At 39.9% G+C, this 19508-nt stretch overlaps 1 protein-coding gene across 4 annotated transcripts in view; it reads left to right on the top strand.

Annotated features, from left to right (window-relative positions):
* Positions 1 to 4469: 4469 nt before the first annotated feature.
* The window catches only part of EDA (ectodysplasin A), a 349218-nt gene continuing 334179 nt past the window's right edge, over positions 4470 to 19508 (top strand). For all 4 annotated transcript variants that reach the window (XM_065915720.1, XM_065915721.1, XM_065915723.1 and 1 more), the window contains exon 1: positions 4470 to 5071. In XM_065915720.1, the coding sequence (XP_065771792.1) occupies positions 4676 to 5071 (396 nt within the window). In that variant the 5' untranslated portion in view covers positions 4470 to 4675. The remainder of the gene's footprint in view (positions 5072 to 19508) is intronic.

Below are 19508 nucleotides of genomic sequence, written 5' to 3' on the forward strand. Positions count from 1 at the left end.
GGGTGGTATGAATATCTGAAACTTCAAGAATACAAAATGGGGGTAGATATTTGGCAAGGGCAAAGTATGTAGCTGCTTTTCTGCATTTCTGCTATATTCTTGAGAACCGTTAAATGTTCTTCCTCTCATTTCTTTTTGCTGGAAGTCTCTTAGCAGAGACTAACGTTTACTGTGCATTTATTATGTGTCAGACACTTGGACATATAGCATCCCATTTCAGCACAGTTATCTTGCTAAGTATAGGTTGTCATCTCCATTTTACAGATAGGAAAACTGAGGCTCTGCAAGACAGGCAAAAATTACTTGTCCTAAGTCACATACCTGGTAAATGAATACACTGGGATTCAAACCAGGATAAGACCTAAGCCCACAGTCTTCCCAACTGTCTGCTTGTCACTGAATGGGTCAGAGAGTCAACTCTGTGATTTCTATGTCAGTGATTTGTTCTGTGTATTAACCAGAGCTAAGAGGTATTTAAAAACCAGTCTCTGTCCAACTCCTTAGCATCTTCTGCCCAATTGGTGAGTGCTCAGAGGTGGTCAACTTATTTTGAATACTATTCAGATATTGCCAACTAATATTTTTTAAATATTTGTTGTTGTTCAGTTGCTTAGTCATGTCCAACTCTTTGAGACCCTATGGACTGCAACACACCAGGCATCCCTGTACTTCACTATCTCCCGGAGTTTGCTCAAACTCATGTGCATTGAATCAGTGATCCCATCCAACCATCATATCCTCTGTGGCCCCATTCGCCTCCTGCCTTCAACCTTTCCCAGCATCAGGGTCTTTTGCAATGAGTCAGCTCTTTGCATCAGGTGGCCAAAGTATTGGAGTTTCAGCTTCAGCATCAGTCTTTCCAATGAATATGCAGGGTTGATTTCCTTTAGGATTGACTGGTTTGATCTTGCAGTCCAAGGGACTCTCAAGAGTCTTCTCCAGCACCATAGTTCGAAAGCATCAATTCTTTGGCATTCAGCCTTCTTTATTGCCCAACTCTCATATCCATATATGACTACTGAAGAAAACTTTGACTATATGGACCTTTTTAATATTGGGCCCAGGCAAATAAAATTAGGAAGAGAAATTTGATGGGACAGAAAGCCAATTAGGTACTACAAACCAATTATTTTGAATTTCTGGATTATCCACAACTTCAACAGTGGTACAAATAAAGAGGATAATTGTACAAATGTCATTTGGTTCTATTTCCTTTATATCCTTTAATAGTATATTATACAGCTCTATACACAGTAGTAGCTTCATAAGTAGTACTGACAGGCATCCTTTGGCCCAGTTTCATTTTTGGAATTCTAGGTAGCCTGGTTTACCATAACAGATGTCATGCCCCATTCATTTGACAAATAATACTGGTATCTACTATGTGTTACATGCTATGCTTTGTACTGAGACTATCAAAATGGAAAGGACATGGTTTTTACTATCAAGTTGCTCACAGGTTAGTGGTGAGAAAGCCTGTGGATAAAACAATATGATGTAGTCAGAGATATCATCATACCAGGGTGCAGTGAAAGCAAAAACGGAAATCTGTTTGGAATGAGTTGTGGGGCCATACCAGAGGGAACAAATGATTTGATTCTTGAAGAATATATCAGTTTTCCAAGGTGGGGGCATTCTTAGCAAAGAAACAAGCCTGTTCAAGTGATTTTAGGATTGTGGGAGTATGGGTTCTTTGTAGGGTGGAGCTGACATCTTGTATTCTAGAGTACATGGGGCCAGACAGGTAAGGTAAATGGGTGACAAGCACAGTAATGGAGACTAAAGGAATGAGTTGGGGAATGACTGTGTGGAACTTGATTGCTCATTCTTATCTCAAGGGGGCAGTTCTAGCTGATTGTAGCCATATGGGAATGTGGATCCAGTGTTAGCATGCTTTAAAGAAATAGGGATTTTAAAATGTGAAATCTCCTGATTTCTGTATCCTGGCAATTATTTTTCTTTAATCCAAAGTTTTAACCAACACTGCTCCAAACACAACACATCTGTAGACTGGATATAACCTGCAGGCTGTCATTTTGAGACCTGTGCTGTAGGGGAGAGGGTACTTATGGAAGCATAGAAACTAACAGAGTTAACACTTCAAAACACTTTTATTTTTTTTTTCCAAAACACTTTTAAAAGATAACCATGTACATTCCTCACTGGATTGCCCCATTCCAGTATTTCTACTGCATATGAAGCCATATGTTCATCTTCTGAGGAACCAAAGTGAGGTTCTAGATCAAATGCAATTTGCAGGACTTCTGAAGGCAATGGTGCAACCCAGGGTCTCAGTCAAGCTTCGGAAAGCCTGGTAGAACATGTTAAATTGAGACCAGTAAAACCTCTGAGCACGACCACCACTCTCAGGAGTAGATGTTATTTGTTCCTTTTTCATTTTAGGGGAAGAAGAAGCAGCCTTTTGAACCCTTTATGTATGCAACCAAGTCAAAATGTCAGTGATATCACAGATAAAACACAATATTTTAGCTGTTTAAGTTCAAACTTCTCATTTTACAGTTGGAGAAACTAAGGTACCCCAAAACAGTGACTTGCTCAGAGTGACCCAGCAAACCAGTGTCAGGGTCAGATCTACTGGCTTCTAGTCTAGTATTCTTTCTAATAATTCTGAGCTGTAATAATTAAAGTAAATCAGCCTGGCAGTTCCCCCTGTCAGCATCTAGAATTTCTTGCTAAATGTTCCTTTTTTATTTTATTTTCATTATAATGATAGTCTTTGGAAACTTTATATTTCATCCATAAGGGCTAATGAGGAGACACAAAGATATTTCTGAAGCACTGAGGCAATACATAAAGTGTCTGAAGGACAAAATTGGCTGTGGCTAATATATTTAAGATTTATGACTTCTGTAATCTCGGAACTGACCTCCCTACCATATGCTTTGCTTTCATTCTTTTTGTTTCTTTTCTTCTCTATTCTTTCCTACTTCCCCTTAATTTTCTTCCTTCCTACCAGCCTAGGTCTTTGGTTCGGTTCAGTCGCTCAGTCGTGTCTGACTCTTTGAGACCCCATGGACTGCAACATGCCAGGCTTTCCTGTGCATTATCAACTCCTGGAGCTTACTCAAACTCATGTCCATCAAGTCAGGTCTTAGGCCTACCCTTTTCAGGTCAATAAAACTGCTAATTATTCCTCACATGGGAATATTCCTCACACAGTGACCAAGAAGCATACATACTTCCCCTGTTATGGTCATTTGGCTCTCTATAATCACAGACTAATAACTCTTGTCAATTTTGACTCAACTAATCCTTTCCATACTTCATTTCAGAGTCTTGTTCTGACATTTGCTACTTTTTAATTTGTTTTTCTGTTTGTTTGTTTTTTGCTCTGAACCCTTTTCTGATTGGTGCAGCTATTGAAGATACTGCAGTTGCAGCAGTGTACATCTGGAACACTTGGCCGACTTGTTAAACTTCCCCCAGGGACTACTCCAGGGAGAGGAGGAGAGAGGTGGAGAGGCCAGAACAGTTGCTTGCAAATAGAGATGCCAGTACTGTCTGGCCATTCTGTGGACCAGGCTTGTAAAAAAAATCCACCTTATTCTGGACCTCAGTTTCCCCATTTGCTTATTGAAGGCACTTGTTCTCCACTCCAAACTCCTGTTGCAGTGGAAGAGGAAAACTACGCTGGCTGTGGATTCTCTCCTACAGCACTTTCTACACTGTAAAGGGATCAATACGTTGAAATTATATACCAAGAAATCTTAGGGACTGTTTTACCTTGCACAAGGCAGCATCACTTCAGTTCCACCTGGCACAGATGGGTTACTTACGCTTAGACTGAGGCCCCAGACTCACTCCAGGAGTGGGACTGACTCAGTCCCACCCCATTCTCACTCCTTTTGGCTCTCAGGCTCCTGGGTCTCCTTTTCTTTTGGCGGGCCATTGAATTGCAAACACAGCAGGCATGGTTTCATTCCAAACCCAGGACTGTTTTAATTAGTTTAACGTCTGTTAAACGCTTTGAAGATTGAAAGAAACAGATAAGTACTGGATGATGTTATTAACAACTGCAGTTAATTGCAAACATTTCTATTAATACTAGTTTCCGCCTCCTTTTCTTTGCTCTAGTTTCCTTCCAAGGTTCCCCAATTCTTCTCAGCCTCCCTCGCCTCGCCTCCTCCTCTCCCCTCTCCCCCCCAACCTCGAACTGGCGCTCAAGGGTTAAACTGGGGCGGAGTCCAGGGGTGAACGACAGCCGCAGTCACCAACTGGAACAGGGCGAGCTAGAAGAGCTGGGTGGGGCCGCGGGACAGAGGCGAACCCACACGCCCCCAGGTCCCGCCCCGCGGCTGGAGGCCCCGGGTGGAACTGTAGGGGGCGGGGCGCCGAGGCTTGGCGGGCCCGGTGGTTGGGCGTACCAGCACCCGCTTGAGGCACGGGGCGGGGTCGGCCGGGGCCTCCTCCCTCATTCCCTCGGCGGGCCGAGCCGCCTGTCCCTCCCTCCCCTCCTCCTCTCTTTCCCACCCCTCGGAGAGGAGCTGCACATGAGGCTGCTCCCTGCTGGGTCCCGCCCAGCCTCCGTCGCGCAGGAACGGGTCCCTGCAGCCCCCAGCCGATGGCAGGACAGTAGCCGCCTGTCAGGGGTCGCGAAGGGCTGAGGCAGACGCGGCGGCTCCCGGGCCTCAGAGAGTGGGTGTCTCCGGAGGCCATGGGCTACCCCGAGGTGGAGCGCAGGGAACCCCTGCCCGCGGCAGCGCCGCGGCAACGCGGGAGCCAGGGCTGCGGCTGTCGCGGGGCCCCTGCCCGGGCGGGCGAAGGGAACAGCTGCCGGCTCTTTCTGGGTTTCTTTGGCCTCTCTCTGGCCCTCCACCTGCTGACGTTGTGCTGCTACCTAGAATTGCGCTCCGAGTTGCGGCGGGAACGGGGAGCTGAGTCCCGCTTCAGCGGCCCCGGTACCTCTGGCACCTCGGGCACCCTGAGCAGCCCCGGTGGCCTCGACCCCGACGGTCCCATCACCCGCCACTTCGGGCAGCGGTCCCCGCAGCAGCAGCCGCTGGAGCCGGGAGAAACTACGCTCCCCCCAGACTCCCAGGATGGGCACCAGGTGAGTCACTCTGGAGGGGCAGGGCCCCTTCACCATGTGCGAGGGGCGGGGGCCGGGGGAGGACTCCGCCACCTCGAGCCGAGTTCGACGGCTGGACCGGGGAGGTGGTGGGCGAGCCAGGGAGAGGTCGCCTGGGGGCAGGTTGTCCTCGGTCCCTGGCCCAGCTCACCCTGAGTCTCTCAGGACCCCCGGACTTGGGAACTCTGGCCGGCGCCCGCCGCCCCCGGCTCCGGCTGCCTCTGGAAGAGTTGGCTGCGCTCCCGGCCGGGCCGCGGCGCGAAGGTGCGGGCGCTGCCCCCCTGGCCGACTAACGGCAGCAGCCTGGCCGTTCTGCTCCCGGTGAGATTCTCCACCCGCTGTGCTTGTTTTTTCGTGTCCAGAGCTGATGCCAGCACTAGCAGACTCTCGTTTGGAGTTGGAGCTGTAAACAGCTGTAATAACTGCTCCACGCCCGTTGAAACAACTTTGAACCGTGTTTTCTGCGCGGGGTCCTGGTGCGCTGACCATCGTGGACTTGTTCACACTTACCTGCAATTTGAGACGAATTGTCCTCGGTAATTTAGTGAGGATCAGCGCCCCTGAGGAATTCTGGTAGAAATATACCGTCTTGCTATACAACTTCTGAAACAGCAAATCTCTTTATTTAGGGAAATTTAGTGCACTTAAACTAAATATTCTCGTTTGCCATATTTTGTCTCGTGTAATACTTAAGAGAAGCAGCCAAGGATCTTTTTGAGGTGGTTAAAGAATAACAGTCAATTTGTTCCTCTTGAGGAAGAGGGCAAGTTGTGCAAATAACTCCTTGAGGTGAGCGACCCAGGCCTTCTATATTTACTACCACATTTAGGGTCATTGCCATACTGTATAACATTGTGCTACTTTGACCACCCATCCAAAGCTGGTGTTGCATTCATGATAATGCTGTAATATTAGGACTGACACAGTTTCTACATTGTAAAGTTGTCCTGAGCCTTAAAATGTTTTGCTAGCCCTAACTTATATAACAGTCTATCAAAGAAGTGAATCAATAGACATGCTTCTGGTACTTGAAACTTTAAACACTGTAGCTACATGATAATTAACTAGGATTCTGGTTCCCTATCTATCTATCTACCCTACATCTATCTATCTATCTATTTATCTATCTATCTATCTATCTATCTATCTATCTATCTATCTATCTATCCACCCTACATCCCTGACTATACCCAGTAGAAATACTTAGCAGCTGAACATTGGTATTCTGTGAAAAGATGAAGGATTGAACTTCTTAGTCAAATAGTGGCCAAGGCCTTTTGGCATTCAGAACTGACAGACCTATGTTTGTAGGCTGAGGACTAGCAGAACAGCTGTATTCTGGGGCTTCTGTGATGGTATGGGATTCTCATATGGTCTATAATGACATTTAGTTGCCTTTGCATGGTACTCAAAATAGTTCTGTCTAGGTTTAAATACAGTGCCCTATCTTCTGTCCTTTATTCTGTTTTAGTCTTTTCGAGGAGTAGAAATAAGCCTACTGGCTCTTTACGTTTACTGACATCAATTGGAGTTAGAGTTTTTTCTGAATTATGAGGGGCCATGAGTCCATTTGATCTTTGGAGAACACATGATTCCTATAGGGGAAATGACTTGTCTAAAGTCATACAACTATGATCAAAATTAGAATGGTAGCTGGTCTCTTTGCTCCCAGTTCAGTTCCCATTCCGCGAGATACTACTTTCTGGAAACTTTTTGTCAGGTAGCTGGGTAGAGCTTTGTAAATTTTACAAAGTATTTTGCATCATTTTTTACTCTACCTTCATTTTAGCCAGACTAAGTTTAACCATGTATTCTTCCTGAACTTCACTTTCAGGAGAATTAGAGTAGCTTTGAAGGAATTTTACCCCAGAACGAACTTAAGATTTAAGGATATTAGGTTTAGTATACCAAGCAAAAAAAAAAGGGGGGGGGGGAAACTGTTGATTGGCTAGTAAATTGATACTGCTACATCTTGGGTAAAATTTTCAGTGCCCTGGTGCACCCTCTGCTGGCTTTGCAAGGACATTCAATTGCAGTATTGCTGACAGTCAAGATTCTAAATCGTGCTGACAGAATCTGATTCATAAATAAGGAAGTAAACAGCCTAGTGGGATTTGGCCACGTAGGTCATATTTTTATATTTCAGTTTTCAACACAAACAGCTGCTCTTACAGCAGCTCTTAGATGGAGAGGAAGAAAGATAAAAATATACACCCTTCCATGGGCAAAACACTCAGGTTTCACACCAGTTTATCTGCAAGGAGTGCAGGCAAACTGATAAGAATAAATTGCCGGAAGATCTCATGAGACCAGGTAGGGAGAATAGTCACAGGCACTTCACTGTATAAGGTCATGCAAACCTATCCATGCTATGAGAGGATGGGCTCAGTTATGACTCAAGAAAGGGATCTAGAAGTCACTGAAGATGTATGTAGGCCATCTTTCAATTTTAAAACTTTAAAAACAGAATACAGAAGGAAATTAGGGCAGCCAGGATACATAGCAGAGAGATCGACAAAATTCTCCTAGGGACATATTAGAAAAGCCTCCCCAGTGGAGACAATTGTTTGTGATAAAAAATGAAAGGGTCACTGTGGACCTTCTGGAATCATGCCTGTCTCCTTCAGCTGGAGTAGCTGAGTATCTGTAGGTTTATCTGGATACTCACTGGAGATGATCTCAGGAACTATTATAAATACATTTTATCAGTCTCTGACTCAGATAATATACAATATTATTGTTAGAGTAAAATAAAAATCACTGTTTATGAATCTGTGAAGAAGTTGGCCCAGTTGTGACTGTGGTCCTAAAAGCCAAGAATATGGTGGGCATTAACAGGAAGAGTGTTGAAAACAATGATGAAACAAAACTCTTATCATTTCCCTGTAAAAGACAAAAAGTGGATTTGCATTCACAATCATATAGGTAATCCTTGTGGCTGCTCATCAAGAAAAACTTAACAGCTGATACAAATCCCCAGAAGCCAACCTAAATTGATCAAAGTGTTGGAGGGATTTTCTAGTCTGTTTTTTTCAGTCTGTAGAGAGAGCAGTAGAGAGAAGGATATGATCAAAGTATACTAAACCATGAGAGAGATGAGTAATGTACTAGTGTAATTTAACAATATAGTTCAATAAATAGAAAGCCTGCTATGAGCCAGCCATTATATTAGGTATTCAGTTCAGTTTAGTCTGTTCAGTTGCTCAGCTGTGTCTGACTCTTTGAAACCCCATGGACTGCAGGCTTCCCTGTCCATCACCAACTCCCGGAGCTTGCTCAAACTCATGTCCATCGAGCTGGTGATGCCATCCAACCATCTCATCCTCTGTCATACCCTTCTTCTCCTGCCTTCAATCTTTCCCAGCATCAGGGTCTTTTCCAGTGAGTCAGTTCTTCACATCAGGTGGCCAAAGTATTGGAGCTTCAGCTTCAACATCAGTCCTTCCAATGAACACCCAGGACTGATTTCCTTTAGGATGGACTGGTTGGATCTCCTAGCAGTCCAAGGGACTCTCAAGAGTCTTCTCCAACACTGCAGTTCAAAAGCATCAATTCTTTGACACTCAGCTTTCTTTATAGTCCAACTCTCATCCATAAATGACTACTGGAAAAACCATAGCTTTGACTAGATGGACCTTTGTTGGCAAATAATGGCTCTGGTTTTTAATATGCTGTCTAGGTTGGTCATAGCTTTTCTTCCAAGGAGCAAGCGTCTTTTAACTTCATGGCTACAGTCACCATCTGCAGTGATTTTGGAGCCCAGAAAACTAAAGTCTGTCTCTGTTCCCATTGTTTCCCCATCTATTTGCATTGAAGTGATGGGACCAGATGCCATGATCTTAGTTTTCTGAATGTTGAGTGTTGAGCCAACTTTTTCACTCTCCTTTTTCTCTTTCATTAAGAGGTTCTTTAGTTCTTTGCTCTGTCATAAGGGTGGTGTCATCTGAATATCTGAGGTTATTGATATTTCTCCCGGCAATTTGATTCCACCTTGTGCTTCATCCAGCCCAACATTTCGCATGATGTACTCTGCATAGAAGTTAAATAAGCAGGGTGACATTATACAGCCTTGACATACACCTTTCCCCATTTGCAACATGTCTGTTGTTCCATGTTCAGTTTTAACTGTTGCTTCTTGACCTGCATATAGATTTCTCAGGAGGCAGGTAAGGTGGTCTGATATTCCCATCTCTTGAAGAATTTTCCACAATTTGTTGTGATCCACACAGTCAAAAGCTTTGGTGTAGTCAATAAAGCAAAAGGAGGTGCTTTTCTGGAACTCTCTTGCTTTTTCAATGATCCAACAGATGTTGGCAATTTGATCTCTGGTTCCTCTGCCTTTTCTAAATTCAGCTTGAACATCTGGAAGCTCTCAGTCTTGTTTTTGCTGACTGTATAGAGCTTCTCCATCTTTGGCTGCAAAGAATATAATTAATCTGATTTTGGACAACAACACAAGAGATGACTTGAAACATGGACATCACCAGATGGTCAGTACCATGTGTCAAGTCATCTCTTGTGTTGTTGGGAGAGGGTGTTTGCTATGATCAGTGCATTCTCTTAGCAAAACTCTGTTATTCTTTGCCCTGCTTCATTTTGTACTCCAAGGTGAAATTTGCCTGTTACTCCAGGTAACTCTTGACTTCCAATTTTTGCATTCCAGTCCCGTATAATGAAAAAGACGTCTTTTTTGGTTATTAGTTCTAGAAGGTCTTGTAGGTCTTCATAGAACCGTTCAACCTCAGTTTCTTCAGCATTACTGGTTGGGGCATAGACTTGGATTGCTATGATATTGAATGTTTTGCCTTGGAAATGAACAGAGATCATTCTGTTGTTTTTGAGAATGCATCCAAGAACTGCATTTCGGACTCTTTTATTGACTATGCTGGCTAGTCTATTTCTTCTAAGGATTATCTTCATTACCTCCACCGTAGTTTGGTCTCAGGTCAAACAACAGGGAGGGAACACAGCCCTGCCTATCAACCGAAAATTGGATTAAAGAGTTACTGAGCATGGCTCAACCTGTTAGAACAGGATCCAGTTTCCCGCTTAGTCAGTCTCCCATCAGGAAGCTTCCATAAGCCTCTCATCCTTATCCATCAGAGAGCAGACAGAATGAAAACTACAGTCACAGAAAACTAATCAAACTGATCACATGGACCACAGCCTTATATAACTTAATGACACTATGAGCCATGCCATGTAAGGCCACCCAAGTTGGATGGGTCATGGTAGAGAGTGCTGACAAGACATGGTCAATGGAGAAGGGAATGGTAAACCACTTCAGTCTTCTTGCCTTGAGAACCCCATGAACAGTATGAAAAGGCAAAGAGATATTAGGTATTAGGCATATTTAAATGGTTGGAAGATTATTTTGTGGGATAGACAAATAAAGGTAGTATCTCATTCAGACAGTTTCCCTAAGAGATACTCTAATTGGAACTCTTAAGGTTTAAGTGCTAAGAAAAATGTTTGTGTAGATTTATAATGGTTTATTGAGAACTGTTAGCAACATTTGGAATATGTCCCTAATTATTTGAGGTGAGGCTTTCATCAAGAGCCTCTTGATGAAAGTGAAAGAGGAGAGTGAAAAAGTTGGCTTAAAACTCAGCATTCAAAAACTAAGATCATGGTATCCATTCCCATCACTTCATGGCAAATAGATGGTGAAACAATGGAAACAGTGACAGACTTTAGTTTTCTGGGCTCCAAAATCACTGCAGATGGTGACTGCAGCCATGAAATGAAAAGGCACTTGCTCCTTGGAAGTAAAGCTATGACCAACCTAGATAGCATATTAAAAAGCAGAGCCAAAAAAAAAAAAAAGCAGAGCCATTATTTGCCAACAAAGGTTCATCTAGTCAAAGCTATGGTTTTTCCAGTAGTCCTGTATGGATGTGAGAGTTGGACTGCAAAGAAAGCTGAGTGATAAAGAATTGATGCTTTTGAACTGTGGTGTTGGAGAAGACTCTTGAGAGTCCCTTGGACTGCTAGGAGATCCAACCAATCCATCCTAAAGGAAATCAATCCTGAATATTGATTTGAAGGACTGATGCTGAAGCTGAAACTCCAATACTTTGGCCACTTCATGCAAAGAACTGACTCATTGGAAAAGACCCTGATGCTGGAAAAGATTGAAGGCATGAGGAGAAGGGGCCGACAGAGGATGATATGGATAGATGGTATCACCGACTTGATATACATGAGTTTGAGCAAGCTCTGGGAGTTGGTGATGGATGGGGAAGCCTGGCGTGCTGCAGTCCATGAGGTCACAAAGAGTGAACAACTTGTCACATGACTGAACAACTGAACTGACTGATTTGAGGTGATGTCGTTGAAGTCAACCTTAACTTTGCACAAAACATCTCTTGGTTTAACTGGATAGGACATTAGTGTATCTAGATTTGATATCAATTATTAGTGTCAGTTGATGAAGAAAATGACTAGGAATCACTAAATCTAAGAATTATTTTAGGGGAATGGGATCCAGATAAAATCACTTTCTATAGGTTTAAATTTAAACTTTTCAGTGTGACATTGAAGGTTTTCGATGAACTGGCTCCATTATACCTATCCCATTTTGTCTCTTACTAATCTGCTCCTGCAACCCGCCCACCATATTCTGTCTTGGAATCATTCTCCAGTTTTTATTGCTGTTTTTGTGTTTAATAAATTTTGTGTTTTTATATTAGAGCTCAGAAATATGCCTTCTTTTTTGGTCTTTTTCCACAATACTTGACACAGTGCTGGTTATAGTTGGGATACCTGAATACTCGTCAACTTATATATTATTTGGGGCCTTTGGAGATGTTCATATAAAACAAAGAGTTTTGTAACAGGCCTGTTTTCCTCAGGTCTTGCTAAGACTATGAATTGTCACCTATGCTTAGGTGAGTAGATAACTCCACTGGCAATATTTCACTGGTTTTTAGAATCATTAGACAGTGAAATGGAGAAGAGGCCTAACTACATTACCTGTATGATGGTGCAAAAAGTTTCCTGTTATGTATCATTTGATGTATTATTTGCATTTATTTGCATTTAGGTCTTATCTCTTTCTTTTTCTCTGAGATCTTGTGAAAAATAACTTGTAATTTATCTGTGACTACCTTACAGAGAAGATCTCCTTATACCAGAGAACTTCTGAAGCCATTTAGTTCCCAAGAACCTTACCAAGAAAACCTGCTTGCCTTGCCTGCAGGGTGCCTTCATAGAGGGTCATTTTCATCTGACTAGTCTATAAATATTCATCGTTCAGCTCTTCATTTCTTTTTCCCCCTACTTTTTTATTGAAGTATACATACAGGAAAGGTCACAAATCATAATTGTACAACTCAATGAATTACTATAAAGTGAATACACTAATGTTACCAGAACTCAGGTCAAGAAATAGAAGTATTGGTAGCATCTCATAACCCCCATCTTACACCCCAACCCTATCACTATACCATCTTCTTTCTCCAAAGTGAATGACTATCCTGATGTCTAACATCATAGATTACTTTTTCCCATTGTGAACTTGATATAAATGATATCAAACAGTACATATTCTGGGGTGGCTTTTTTTGGCTCAGTGTCATGCTTTTTTGATATCCATGATGTTGCATGCAGGTGTAGTTTTTTAGTTGTATTATTGTATATTATTCACTTGTTTGAATATGCCACAGTTTATTCATTCATTCTACTGATAATGAATTTTTGGATTGTTTACAGTTTGGGGTTAGTGTAAATAACAGTACTATGAATATTGTTACACAGGTCTTTTGGTTATATGTACTTGAATTTCTGTGGGGTATATACATAGGATTGGAGTTTCTGGGTCATAGGGAATGCACATTTTCAAATTTATTGATAATGACATCTTTTCTCAGTGATTGTACCAATTTGCATTCCCAACGTATGGCAATGTATGAGAATTCTGGGTATTCTACATCTTTGCTAATATTTGTTATTGTCACTGTTTAAATTATAGCCATTCTGGTGGGTGGGTTTGTAGTAATACCGCATTGTGATTTCAACTGGCATTTCTCAGAAGTTTAATGAAGTTGTACTCCTTTTCATATGTTTATTATCTGTTTCGTTATCTTCTTTTGTGAAGTGCCTATGCAAGTCTCTTGTACATTTTTATTGGATTGTTTGTTCTTTTCTTATAAATTTGTGGATTCTCTTTTTAATTTTAGATTTTTAAAAATTAATTTATTTTTTATTGAAGGATAATTGCTTAACAGAATTTTGTTGTTTTCTGTCAAACCTCAACATGAATCAGCCATAGGTATACATATATCCCCTCCCCTTTGAACCACCGTCCCATCTCTCTCCCAATCCCACCCCTCTAGGTTGATACAGAGCCCCTGTTTGAGTTTCCTGAGCCAAACAGCAAACTCCCACTGGCTATCTATTTTACATATGGTAATGTAAGTTTCCATGTTACTCTTTCCATACATCTCACCCTCTCCTCACCTCTTCCCATGTCCATAAATCTATTCTCTATGTCTGTTTCTCTATTGTTTCCCTGTAAATAAATTTATCAGTACCTTTTTTCTACATTCTATATATATGCATTAGAATATGCTATTTATCTTTCTCTTTCTGACTTACTTCACTCTGTATAATAGGTTCTAGGTTCATGCACCTCATTAGAACTGATTCAAATGTGTTCTTTTTTTATGGCTGAGCAATATTCCATTGTGTATATGTACCACAACTTCTTTACCCATTCATCTGTCTGTGGACATCTAGGTTGCTTCCATGTTCAAGCTATTGTAAATAGTGCTGCAGTGAACATTGGGATACATGTGTCTCTTTCAATTTTGGTTTCCTCAGGGGATATGCCTAGGAGTGGAATTCCTGGGTCTTATGGTGGTTTTATTCCTATTTTTTTAAAGGAATCTCCATAATGTCTTCCATAGTGACTGTATCCATTTACATTGCCACCAACAGTGCAAGAGGCTTCCCTTTTCTCCACACCCTCTCCAGCATTTATTGTTTGTAGACTTTTTGATGATGGCCATTCTGACCAGTGTGAGGTGATATCTCATTGTAGTTTTGATTTGCATTTCTCTAATATTGAGTGATGTTGAGCATCTTTTCATGTGTATGTTAGCCATCTGTATATCTTTGGAGAAATGTCTGTTTAGGTGTTTCTCCCACTTTTTGATTTGGTTTTTTGTTTTTCTGGTTTTGAGTTGTATGAGCTGCTTATAGATTTTGGAAATTAATCCTTTGTCAGTTGTTTCATTTGCTATTATTTTCTCCCATTCTGAGGGTTGTCTTTTCACCTTGCTTATAGTTTCCTTTGCTGTGCAAAAACTTTTAAGTTTAATCAGGTCCCACTTGTCTACTTTTGTTTTTATTTCCATTACTCTAGGAGGTGGGTTATAGAGGATATTGCTTGATTTATGTCATCAAGCATTCTGCCTATGTTTTCCTCTAAGAGTTTTATACTTTCTGGTCTTACATTTATTTAAGTCATTAATCCATTTTGAGTTTATCTTTGTGTATGGTGTTAGGAAGTGTTTAACTTCCTGATGTACCTGTCCAATTTTCCCAGCATCATTTATTGAAGAGGCTGTCTTTGCCCCATCGTGTATTCTTGCCTCATTTGTCAAAAATAAGGTACCCTTAGGTGCCTGGGTTTATTTCTGGGCTTTCTATCTTGTTCTATTGGTCTATATTTTTGTTTTTGTGCCAGTACCATACCATACTTGATGACTGTAGCTTTGTAGTATAATCTGAAGTCAGGAAGGTTGATTCCTCCAGTTCCATTTTTCTTTCTCAAGACTGCTTTGGCTATTCGGGGTCTTCATTGTTTATATATGAATTGTGAAAATTTTGTTCTAGTTCTGTCACAAATGCCATTGGTAATTTGATAGGGATTGCATTGAATCTGTAGATTGCATTTGGTAGTATAGTCATTTTCACAATATGGATTCTTCCTACCCAGGAACATGGAATATCTCTCCCTCTGTTTATGTCATCTTTGATTTCTTTCATTAGTGTCTTATAAATTTTCTGTGTACAGTTCTTTTGTCTCCTTAGGTAGGTTTATTCCTAGATATTTAATTCTTTTTGTTGTAATGGTGAATGGAATTGATTCCTTAATTCCTCTTTCTGATTTTTCATTGTTAGTATATGGAAATGCAAGTGATTTCTCTGTATTGATTTTGTATCCTGTAACTTTGCTAAAGTTACTGGTTAGCTCTAGAAATTTTCTGATACTATGTTTAGAGTTTTCTATGTACAGTATCATGTCATCTGCAAACAGTGAGAGCTTTATTTTTTCTTTTCTGATCTGGATTCCTTTTATTTTTTTTTCTTCTTCTCTGATTGCTGTAGCTAGGACTTCCAGAACTATATTGAATAATAGTAGTGAAAGTGAACACCCTTGTGTTCCTGATCTTAGGGGGAATGCTTTCAGTTTTTCACCATTGAGAATAATGTTTGCTGTAGGCTTATCATATGGCCTTTACTATGTTGAGGTAGGTTCCTTCTGTGCCCATTTTTTGAAGGGTTTTAGTCATAAATGGGTGCTGAATTTTGTCAAAGGTTTTTTCTGCCTCAATTGAGATTATCATATGTTTTTATCTTTCAATTTGTTAATATGGTGTATCACATTGATTGATTTGTGTATATTGAAGAATCCCTGCATCCCTGGAATGAACCCAACTTGTTTATGTTGTATGAGCTTTTTGATGTGTTGCTGAATTGTTTCATAAATTTTGTTGAGGATTTTTACATCTATGTTCATCAGTGATATTATTAGCCTGTAGTTTTCTTTTTTTGTGTTGTCTTTGTCTGGTATTGGTATCACAGTGATGAAGCCTTATAGAATGCGTTTGGAAGTGTTCTTTCCTCTGCAATTTTTCATAAGAATTTTAGAAGGATAGGCATTAGCTCTTCTCTAAATGTTTGAAAGAATTCTCCTGTGAAACCATCTGGTCCTGGGCTTCTGTTTTTTGGGAGAGTTTTGATCACAGCTTCAATTTCAGTGCTTGTGATTGGGTTGTTCATAATTTCTATTTCTTCCTGATTCAGTCTTTGAAGACTGAACTTCTCTAAGAATCTGTCCATTTCTTCCAGTTATCCATTTTATTGCCATATAGTTTTTCATAATAGTCTCTTATAATGCTTTGTATTTCTCCATTGTCTGTTGTAACCTTTCGTTTTTCGTTTCTAATTTAGTTGATTTGATTCTTCTCTCTTTTTTTCTTGATGAGTCTGGCTAAAAGGTTTGTCAATTTTATTTATCTTCTCAAAGCACCAGCTTTTAGCTTTATTAATCTTTACAGTTGTTTCATTTCTTTTAAATTTATTTCTGCTTGGATGGAATGTCCTGAAGATATCAATGAGCTCCATCTCATCTAATGTATCATTTAAGACTTGTGTTTCCATATTAATTTTCTGTTTTGATGATCTGTCCATTGGTGTGAGTGGGGTGTTAAAGTCTCTTACTATTATTGTGTTACTGTCAGTTTCTCCTTTTATGTCTGTTAGTGTTTGTCTTATGTATTGAGGTGTTCCTTCCTATGTTGGGTGCATAGATATTTACACTTGTTTTGTCTTCCTCTTGGATTGATCCCTTGATCATTATGTAGTGCCCTTCCTTATCTCTTGTAATCTTTATTTTAAGGTCTATTTTGTCTGATATGAGAATTGCGACTCCCTCTTTCTTTTGCTTCCCATTTGCATGGAATATATTTTTCCATCCTTTCATTCTCAGCCTATATGTGTCTAGGTCTGAAGTGGGTTTCTTGTAGACAGCATATATATGGGTCTTGTTTTTGTATCCATTCAGTTAGTCTGTGTCTTTTCGTTGGAGCATTTATTCCATTTCCATTTAAAGTAATTATTGATATATATGTTCCTATTGCCATTTTCTTAATTATTTGTGGTTGATTTTGTAAATCTTTTTCCTTTTCTTGTATTTCTTAACTATATAAGTCACTATAACATTTGTTGTAAAGCTCGTTCGGTGGTACTGAATTAATTCTTTTAACTTTTGCTTGTCTGAAAAACTTTTGATTTCTCCATCAATTTTGAATGAGATCATTGCCAGGTACAGTAATCTTGGTTGTAGATTTTTCCCTTTCAGTACTTTAAATATATCCTGCCATTCCCTTCTGGCCTGCAGAATTTCTGCTGAAAGATCAGCTGTTAAGTGTATGGAGTTTCCCTTGTATGCTACTTGTTGCTTCTCCCTTACTGCTTTTAGTATTCTTTGTTTGTGTTCAGTCTTTGTTACTTTGATTAGTGTGTGTCTTGATGTGTTTCTCCTTGGGTTTGTCCTGTATGGGACTCTTTGTGCCTTTTGGACTTCATTGACTATTTCCTCTTCCATGTTGGGGAAATTTTCAGCTATAATCTCTTCAAAAATATTCTCATACGCTATCTTTTTCTCTTCTTCTTCTGGGACCCCTATAATTCAAATGTTGGTGCATTTGATATGGTCCCACAGGTCTCTGAGACTGTCCTCTGCTCTTTTCATTCTTTTTACTTTTTTCTGCTCTTCAGAAGTTATTTCCATCATTTTATCTTCCAACTCACTGATTCGTTCTGCTTCAGATATTCTTCTATTGATTAATTTCAGTAATTGTGTTGTCTGTCTCTGTATGTTTATTCTTTAATTCTTCTAGGTCTTTGTTCATTGATTCTTGCATTTTCTCCATCTTGGTTTCAAGATTTTTGATCATCCTTACTATCATTATTCTCAATTCTTTTTCAGGTAGTTTGCCTATTTCCTCCTCATTTATTTGAACTTCTGTGTTTCTAGTTTGTTTCTTCATTTGTGCAGTATTTCTCTGCCTTTTCATTATTTTTTTTTAAGTTATTGTTTCAGGTCTCCTTTCCCAGGCTTCAAGGAAAGTTGAATTCTTTTCTTAAAGAAGGTTAAATTCTTTCTTCCTTTTGGTTTCTGCCCTCCTGAGATTGGTCCAGTGGTTTGTGTGAGTTTTGTATAGGGTGAGATTTGTGCTGACGTTTTTATTGTTTGTGTTTCCTCTGAAACAAGGCTGAGTAAGGTGGTGGTCCTGTCTGCTAATGACTGGGTTTGTATTTTGGTTTTGTTTGTTGTTCAGATGAGGCGTCCTGCACAGGGTGCTACTGGTGGTTGGGTGATGCAGGGTCTTGTATTCAAGTGGTTTCCTTTGTGTGAGTTCTCACTATTTGATACTCCCTAAGGTTAGTTCTCTGGTAGTCTAGGGTCTTGGAGTCAGTGCTCCTACTCCAAAGGCTCAGGGTTTGATCTCTGGTCAGGAACGAAGATTCCACAAGTGGTTTGTTATGGCATTAAGTGAGATTAAAATAAATATCCAAAAATGAGAAACCAAAGATGAACCTCAGACAAGTGGCAGTTACAAAGTTAGGCAAATAATAATTAAAATGATGGAATACACACACACATATATATACACACCTATGAGCAAAGTGAAAAAATGAAGTACAGTAGATTGCCCCTGTGAACAGTGGAAATCAAAAATTATATTTACTAGTTAAGAATAAAACTACCTTAAGCACACACTGAAAAACAATACTAAAGCAAGGTGCCAAGTGGGGAATAAAGCAATAAAACCAAAACTAACAAATATGTTGAGAGGTAAGGAAAGAAAGAAAAGAAAGAATAGATACACAAAGTTAAATAGAGGTAGATGAAGAAGACTTATATACATTAAAGATTAACTGCAAGGGGAAAAGAACAGTAGGAAAAGCAAACAAAGGAGTAAACATAGAAATATCATAGGTTTGAAAAAAAATTAAAAATTTAAATTATAAAAAAGAGAAAAGAAAAAAACAGAAGAAAGAAAAAAGGGGAAAAAAAGGGAAAACTCCACAGAACTGCAAAAACCCAATGTAGAGGCAGAGGTTTATAACGACAATGGAAAGTGTGACTGAATATACACATTTACATATATACTCATGAGCAAAGTGAAAACAGTCCAACAAAATTAAAGTATAGTGGATTGACCCAGCAAACAGAGGAAACCAAAAATTATATCTACCAGAACAAAACTAATTAAAGCACAAACTAGAAAATAAAACTAAAGCAAGGTGCCAATTGGGGAAAAAGGCAGTGAAAATAAAGCTAACAAATAGGTTGAGAGGAAAGGAGAGAATGAAAAAGAAAGAATAGATATGCAAAGTTAAATAAAGGTAGATAGAGAAGATTTACATATGTTAAAGTATAACTGCAAGGGGAAAAGAACAGTAGGAAAAGCAAACAAAGGAATAAATGTGGAAAAATAATAATGGGTTTTAAAAGTTAAAAATTAAAATTAGAAAAAGAAAAGAAAAAAAAGGAAAACTCCATGGAACTGCAAAAGCCCAATGTATAGGCATTGGTTTATAACAACAATAAAAAATGTGACTGAGGGGAAAAAAAAGCTCAAAAGCTTAATTGGATTTCTTAGTGCCAATAAAATCGACA

The sequence above is a fragment of the Muntiacus reevesi genome, chromosome X (genome assembly GCF_963930625.1).
Source record: "Muntiacus reevesi chromosome X, mMunRee1.1, whole genome shotgun sequence".
Classification (NCBI taxonomy): domain Eukaryota; kingdom Metazoa; phylum Chordata; class Mammalia; order Artiodactyla; family Cervidae; genus Muntiacus; species Muntiacus reevesi.